This window comes from Anopheles moucheti, chromosome 3 (assembly GCF_943734755.1).
Source record: "Anopheles moucheti chromosome 3, idAnoMoucSN_F20_07, whole genome shotgun sequence".
In the NCBI taxonomy this organism is placed as follows: domain Eukaryota; kingdom Metazoa; phylum Arthropoda; class Insecta; order Diptera; family Culicidae; genus Anopheles; species Anopheles moucheti.
In genome coordinates, this window is record NC_069141.1 from 42978926 (window position 1) to 42987669 (window position 8744).

At 45.2% G+C, this 8744-nt stretch overlaps 1 protein-coding gene across 1 annotated transcript; it reads left to right on the forward strand.

The window, feature by feature from the left end:
* The first annotated feature begins 3290 nt into the window (after positions 1-3290).
* On the forward strand, positions 3291-6459 carry LOC128303665 (uncharacterized protein K02A2.6-like). The gene has a single exon (XM_053040705.1). It carries the CDS (start codon positions 3362-3364, stop codon positions 6308-6310), a length of 2949 nt encoding a protein of 982 aa, XP_052896665.1. The 5' UTR covers positions 3291-3361; the 3' UTR covers positions 6311-6459.
* The last annotated feature ends 2285 nt before the right edge of the window (positions 6460-8744 follow it).

The window sequence follows — 8744 nt, forward strand, 5'->3', positions numbered from 1 at the left end:
CCTCGTTTCCGCTATTTTGTCCACGTTCGCGCACTTGTGGTGATACCACTTATCACAAAAGTCACATTGTATCGACGGTTCCGCGTCGGACTTTTCGCATACCGCGCACGTAACGTACGGAACTGTTGCACTGTCGTTCTCCATTTCGCACTACACGTTTCGGATACTTTATGTGGCTGTGTGTACTTGTGTGTGTATCTCTTACCAAGTCCAAGTCCTTTGCGTGTTACCACGTGGTTACACAAAGCGGTGAAAAAACGAGTAAATTTACGATAAAAAGTTAACTTTTAACAGTGGAGAAATTTTTAGAATGTTGCTAACGCAACCCTGAACGACAAAACGGCTTTTTTAGCTCTTTTAAAACATTTACTTTATTACACGTTTTTATCTAGGCGATGGTGTTCGGTGGTAGTGATAGGCTAAAAATTTGTCCGCTTGCCTCGCCGGTCAGGATCCAAAAGAAGGATTCTAGCGCTCGACGGTTGTCGCATCGGCTCGGTTGACGTCAACGTTCGCATCCTGGCCGATGAGGTCCGAACCAGCGCCCTCTGCTGGTCGCTAGCGTAACTACCGCGGCGCAAACAGATCGTCCCTAAATTAGTCGCGCCGTCGCGAAGTGACACTGCCTGAGGAAAAATGTAAGCAGTTTGAGCAGCCATTGTAGCAGAGATCGTATGATTAAATGATTTACTTTGCTCTTTTCCTCCCTCAGCTTGGCCCAGTGCGTTAAGGGAATGTTAGCCTTTGCCATCTACATCACCCACGGGCTGGCGTGTTACGTAGCGATAGATATCACCTGGAACGACTACTTGAAGAAGAATTTGGGTGATTCTCCACGAAGCACCTTTTATGAGTACATCGCACGAACGGTGCTAGTGTTAATCACATGTACGTATAGGTTTATTTGGATTCCAGCGCGGATTTGCTCATCTAATGCACTTCTCCTCTCATTACAGTCTTGCTGGCAGTGGCCATTCCCAATCTGGAACTCTTCATTTCGCTGTTCGGAGCACTGTGCCTTTCTGCCCTGGGCATTGCATTCCCTGCATTGATACAAACCTGCACGTACGGGCACCATCGGCAGGGTATGGCAAAGGTGTGGATGGTTGCGAAGAACAGCGTTATTGGCGTGGTAGCCATGCTAGGGCTGGTGATCGGTACCTCGACCAGCATGATCGAAATCATTCACACCCTCGGACATGACGATTGAGGATTGTGCGGCTGTGTGCGCTAGCAATAAACAAGCAGCGAAAATCAACATCCGCAACCAACATGAAGTATTGATTCGCCATCTTTTCACTCCATCATTACAAATAAGTATTACTCGACACGTAAACAGCGCACCTGGCGACAGAGAGAAAGTGCACTTTTGAGGGCAGGACTGTGAGGGGTGTGTTATGTGAATGTGTGGGACAGAGAAAGAGACAGGGTGGAACATTTGGAACAGAAAGAAGATAATTGTTAGAGCCATAACTGATATGGTCCACCCTGATCCATCGGTAGATCTGTCACGGTAACTCACCGTTGACAAGCGACGGTCAGCGGTTGATGTGTGAGTGCAATCTACCGAAGGGTCAGCGTACGCGCTCGCTCTCGACACTCCGATACTAGAAGGGCAAGTGAGCGGACCAGCAAGCGCGCGTAACGGAAGAGCAAGCCGGCTCGAAATGTATGTTTGTAATGTTCGTGAAACGTGTGAATATAGTGTTATGTTAAAGTACCTAATCGTCTAAATGTTCAAGTAACATACGCGAAAGAAAAGAAACACAAAAGTGGCGACGAGGAAAAACGAAAAAAAATAGGAACTTAAAAAAAAAAAAAAAATATCGGTGTTAAAGTGAAAATATTTCTTTGTTCTTCGCGTGTGTCTTACGGTAAAGACAGTTTCGCAAACGCCGTAGCGCAATGTTCAGTCCTGACGACAATACCGGGATGGACGATCAGCGTCGTTTGTCGCAAAACGGCGCGAGTGCTTTAAACACTGGTTTTAATCAACGCCTGCATCCATCGACGCAGCCAACGCAGCCGCCATCGCAGCATCCCGGCTTGGCGTCACTACAAGCAGGACCGTCGTCACAAGGTCCTGATTTTGGGATGCTGTATCAAATGCTGCAACTAATGCAGCAACAAATGCAGCAGCAGCAGCAACAGGCGGCTCAACAGCAGCAGATGATGGCTCAACTGATGCAGCAGCAACACCACACGACGCCCTCGCCCTCCGTACAGCAACAGCCCACAGCGCCTAGGGATCCCGAACTGATCATGGACGCGCTGGCGGGAAGTATAAGTGAATTTCGCTACGACGCAGAATCCGGTTCCACATTCCAGGCGTGGTACTCGCGCTTCAGAGGATCTGTTCGTGCACGATGCTTCCCGTCTCGAGGATTCCTCAAAACTCAGGCTGCTAATCCGTAAATTGGGTACAACGGAACACGCGAGGTACACTAATTTCATTTTGCCCTCCTTGCCCCGCGACCACACCTTTGAAGAGACGATAGGCAAGCTGAAGACCCTTTTCGGAAGCGTCGAATCGCTAAGCAGCAAACGGTACAAGTGTCTCCAAATGGTCAAAGAGCGAAATGAGGATCTTCTCCCGTTCGCTTGTCGGATTAATCGTGCTTGTAATGACTTTCAATTCTCTTCAATGACCGAAGACCAGTTTAAATGTTTGATATTCATTTGTGGTTTGAGAGAGGAAGTCGATAACGATATCCGAGTACGGCTCCTAGCATGCGTAGAGGATCGAGCAGATCTCACATTGGAGCAATTATCTGCCGAAGGGCAGCGCATTATGGGCCTGAAGGAGACCAGCGCTATGTTCGCCACCGGAAAGGACGAGAAAGTTTTAGCGATGCACCGCGAGAGAAAACATCCGCCTACGCAGAGAAACCGCCGAAGCAATAACAACCTGCGGGATTCTCACCGAAACAGTGTAGAGAAAAATTCTTCAACGTCGAAGCCATCGAGACCGTGCTGGTTGTGCGGTGAACTCCACTGGGTGAGAGAATGTTCGTTTAGCTCTCACAAATGCCAAGATTGCGGGAGATATGGGCATCGCGAAGGACATTGCAGCACTTCGGCTCGAAAACAGAAATTTACGAGATACCGCAAACGCTCTCCGGCAGCAATACGAGTAGTCGTAGTAGATGTGCGTAGCATACACAAGCGTAAGTACGTTAGTATACAGATAGAGAATAAGCCAGTGAAACTGCAGCTCGATACGGGATCCGATATCACTATCATCGGACGGAACACGTGGAAACGGCTCGGCATGCCAACTCTAACGCCAGCAAAAGTACATGCGCGAACGGCATCCGGCACACGCTTGCAGCTAGACGGCGAGTTTGAGGCTAACGTAACGATGAACGGAACGACCAAATTCGTAACGATCCGTGTTTTTCCATCGGATCTAGAACTGTTAGGAGCAGACTTGGTGCATAATTTCTCTCTAGGAACGATACCGATGGATGCATTCTGTAACAGAATCGAGGGCGAATCTGCTAAATGGGAGAGCAGATTCCCTGCTGTTTTCAACGGCACCGGTTTATGCACCAAGGCGAAAATACATCTGCAAGTGAAAGAAAACGTACGTCCTACTTTTTGTCCGAAGCGCCCGGTTGCTTACGCGATGCAAGCAACCGTCGAAAAGGAGCTTAATCGGTTGGAATCGCTAAACGTAATCACGCCAGTCGACTATTCAGAGTGGGCTGCGCCGATCGTCGTCGTTAGAAAAGGAAACGGCAGCATTAGAATCTGCGGAGATTATTCGACGGGACTTAATTCTGCGCTCCAGTCTTACGAATACCCTTTACCGCTCCCTGACGATATTTTCGCGAAGTTAGCGCAGTGCAGATTCTTTAGTAAAATTGACCTGTCCGATGCGTTTTTGCAGGTCGAAATCGATGCGAAATACCGTCCCCTGCTCACCATAAATACGCACCGTGGCCTATACCACTACAATCGATTACCACCGGGCGTAAAGATAGCTCCGGCCGCGTTTCAACAACTAATCGATGCAATGCTCGCGGGATTGAAAGGCACATCCGGCTATATGGATGACGTAATCGTTGGCGGTAAAACGGAACGCGAGCACGACGAAAATCTCCTGAACCTTTTTCGCAGAATCCAGGAGTACGGTTTCACAATCCGTGCGGAAAAGTGTGCGCTAAAAATGCAGCAAATTGAGTATCTGGGTTTCATCGTTGATCGTCGTGGCCTCAGGCCAAACCCAGCAAAGATCGACGCTATCCTCAAGCTGCCGGCACCAACAAACGTTAGCGAAGTCAGATCATACTTAGGCGCAGTAAATTATTATGGTAAATTTGTTCCGAAAATGCGCGACCTAAGGTATCCTCTAGATGTGCTCTTACAGAACGAAAGCAAATTCATCTGGACTCGCGAATGCGAACGCGCTTTCACACAGTTTAAAGATATACTGTCATCGGATTTGCTACTAACGCATTATAACCCAAACGCCGAAATAGTAGTATCTGCAGACGCATCATCGGTGGGACTTGGCGCAACTATTAGCCACAAATTTGCGGATGGCTCAGTAAAGGTTGTTCAGCACGCATCAAGGGCGCTCACGAAAGCTGAAGAAAAGTACAGCCAAATCGACCGCGAGGGTCTTGCCATCATTTTTGCGGTTAAGAAGTTCCACAAGATGCTCTACGGTCGGCATTTCCGTCTGCAAACAGACCATCGTCCCTTGTTAAGAATATTCGGGTCAAAGAAAGGGATTCCAGTTTACACGGCTAACAGACTGCAACGTTTCGCACTCTCTTTACAGTTATATGATTTCAGCATCGAGTATATACCCTCTGCGAAATTCGGAAACGCTGATTTATTATCCAGGCTGATAAGCGAGCATGCGAAACCGGATCCCGAATACGTCATAGCCAGCACTGAACTCGAGGATGATGTAAGTTTTGTAGCCATTCAATCGTTAAATGCATTTCCTCTTAATTTTAGAGACGTTGCGAACGCTACACGGGCTGATCCGGTACTGCGCAAAGTTCACCACTACATCATGCAAGGTTGGCCTAAAAACAACGCATACGGTCAAGAGTTGGCGCGCTTCTTCAATAGAAGCGAATCTCTCTCCATGGTACGAGGATGTATTTTGTTCGGGGAGAGGGTAGTATTACCTACCAGATTACGCCACAAATGTATTAAGCAATTGCATGAGGGTCATCCAGGAATGCAGCGTATGAAAGCGCTAGCCCGGAGTTACGTGTATTGGCCGGGTATGGATGATGACATAGTGAACCATGTTAGAGCGTGTCATGCTTGTGCGATTGCCGCAAAATCGACCCCTCACACTAAGCCGGTATCCTGGCCATCCAGTAAACGCCCTTGGGAACGCATTCATGTCGACTACGCGGGACCGATCGACGGCGAATATTTTTTGATCGTAGTTGACGCCTACACGAAATGGCCAGAGATCATCAAGACGAACAGTACAACTTCACCGGCAACGATAGCGATACTGAGGAGCCTTTTCGCAAGGTTTGGTTTTCCTGTGACGCTTGTAAGCGATAACGGACCGCAATTTTCTAGCGCTACATTTTCGGAGTTTTGCGCAAACCGCGGGATTCAACACATCACCAGCCCGCCATTCCATCCTCAGTCTAACGGACAGGCTGAACGTTTCGTCGACACCTTCAAGCGGTCTGTGAAGAAAATCATGGAAGGTGGAGCATCCCATGCAGAAGCGCTTGACATTTTTCTGCAAACATACCGAGCGACCCCCAATCCAGTGTTAGAGAAGCATCGGTCGCCAGCGGAGGTAATGTTCGGGAGAAAAATACGAACAGCAATGGAGCTGCTTATACCACCTTCAACGCCGGAAGCAGAGCCAGCAGGACGAGCCTGTTCCTTCCAGCGCGGCGATCTTGTATTTGCCAAATGGTACGCCCAAAATTCATGGAAATGGATTCCAGCAAAGATCGTTCGCGCATTAGGTAACGTGATGTACGAGATCGAAACGGATGATCACCGTGTACACCGCCGCCATGTAAACCAGCTACGCAAAAGGGTTACAACCAGCTCGCACCAGTCGTCCTCGCCAGCAGCTCGCCACCAACTACCGATCGACCTTTTAATGGAAGGTACATCCAGCGACGAACGGGCAGTGTCTGCTGGAAGCGCCATAAATGCATCATCGCCGATAGAGGCATTCCCCAGACCGGTACCTTTTATACCTAGCCGACGTCAACAGCCGAGAGGATCGCCACGCCGGTCTTCTAGGATTAGAAGACCTCCGCGTAGGTTTGAAGGATATAGGCTGCAAAATAAAAGGGGGAGATGATATGGTCCACCCTGATCCATCGGTAGATCTGTCACGGTAACTCACCGTTGACAAGCGACGGTCAGCGGTTGATGTGTGAGTGCAATCTACCGAAGGGTCAGCGTACGCGCTCGCTCTCGACACTCCGATACTAGAAGGGCAAGTGAGCGGACCAGCAAGCGCGTGTAACGGAAGAGCAAGCCGGCTCGAAATGTATGTTTGTAATGTTCGTGAAACGTGTGAATATAGTGTTATGTTAAAGTACCTAATCGTCTAAATGTTCAAGTAACATACGCGAAAGAAAAGAAACACAAAAATAACCATTCCTATGCTAAATGCGTCGAGAAGTCAAAGCGTTAGCTGTAGCTGTCGAACTACTACCGAGCTGCTCCTGATCTCCTGATCATGATGTGACAGGCGATGGTTTACCGGTCTGCCGGTCCATTTGCCGTCAGCTGTTCAATCATTTCTATCATATGTGCTTTTATTTTAAGGTGTTCTTGCACATTCATTCGATGTTCCCTATGATCGCAACGATCGCAACTGTGAAGCGGTGGTGTATACACATGAAGCCCACCAGGACGAACATATCTATCTTGTAAGACTAGCTAAGCGAAGCGAAATGATCAAACGGAAAATTGAAAAGTTGTGTACATAGCGTAAGTGAAGTTGCAATAAACTAGTATTTTAAAGAAAACAGCTATGCTGGAGCGATGTGTTCTCTTTATGTATTGCAGTCCGACCGGCAACCTCTCCTAATAAAACTTTTTTTTAACGTATAAGACAACCTAGCTGATTTATTGGTAGTTGGAGTAAGCCTGTTAGTACCGTATACATTTCATACATTCCGCTACGGGTGGTCTCCAAGAAGCTTAACCCATTACATCACTTCATCGTATTCAACTTGATACGCAAAAATACACTATTTTAACAAGTTTACACGTATGCTTTAAATCAAAAGCGGGAGGTATATTTCGTTCGACCTTTAGCTTTATCGCACCTAAATTTCATCTGTTGAAATGACTAAAGGCTATCGCCTCACGTGTTAAAACATTCTGAAAGCTTTCCAAATTATTGTTTATTTTTAGAGCATTTGAACAAAATCCGGGTTTAATGATACCAGATGATAATTTAAGAGTTCTTTTAGTGCTAGTTCCACTTTGTAGGTCAATTTTGACCGTTTATATCAGCGGCGGATCAAACGGTAGGCGGTGTAGGCGGTCGCAAAAAATTTGTGTAGTAGTAACTTTCCACTTTCCATATGCAAAATTTTCCTCTTCCTTTCGAAGAAACTTGGTGAGCGAGAGTGTAAATTGTTCAGTTTTTCATCGGAAAATGTTTGCCACTTATTTTTGACCAAAATTGTTGTTTAGACTATTAATACGGTTAGATTAGTGTTTTAAGATGTAGAAAAAGACAATTTATTATAGGACTTGTAAATTCAGTTCACCAAGAAAGAAAATCTACAGCATTTCGGATAAGGAACGATGTAAGAAAAGAATAAAAATCACTGTAACGTTTAGCATTACATAAATAACAAAACAATAGCTCATAAAGTATAAAAAGAAGCTAAAAGAAGAGAAAACAACTTGCAATATAAATATAAATATAAAAAAGGTTACTTTAAGGTTAGGTTACCACAGAATTTAAAACAAAACTTAAAAAGAAATATTAAGAATGTAAATAAATTACCATTAAAATTGGAATTTATGTAAAAAAACAGGTAAGATAATTTGTTATAACTTCATTAAAGCCTTAGCTGTTTTCGCTTGACTTGCATAATTACCAAATATTTTCAGTTCAAATTAGCTAAGTATCATAGGTATAGTACAGTGAAGATTTATGTTCTCGTTGAAACAGACGTGCTTTAAAACACACTTTTATTAATTTCAACTATTCGACAACTTCAATACTAATTCACCTTCTCTTAAGAAAATGAAAACATATTACTAAAGGGTGCACTCCAACTCATTATTGCATCATTTAATTGTTGACGAGTGCAAAGCGGTGACATAATGGAAACATGTGTGTCACCGTACCCTGTTGAATTGTCACGAGGTTCACGTTAATTTCCACTACGAAATTATGCACTATCCGTGAAATTATCTTTCCCCTCCACATTTACTACTGCTGAAACTGCTGGCAGCTGAATGTGCCGAATCTAAAGCCGTGTTTGTTTAACTGTAGCTGTAATCTGTAGCACAAACGCTTCTTAAAAATAGAACCATGCAGAAAAATAACTATTACGTTATTTAATGAAAAAACATATTCATGTTTGTTTTTAGTATCTTTAATTTCATCCTTTATTAATACATTTCAGATTTACATGACTGGTGTAACAAAGTACATGTGTGATATTTGCCATTTCACTAATTCGATGTAAAATATTTATTTTTTTGGTGTATAAGAATGGCTGCGATTAACCGGACATGTTGGAGAAATACGCAACAAACCG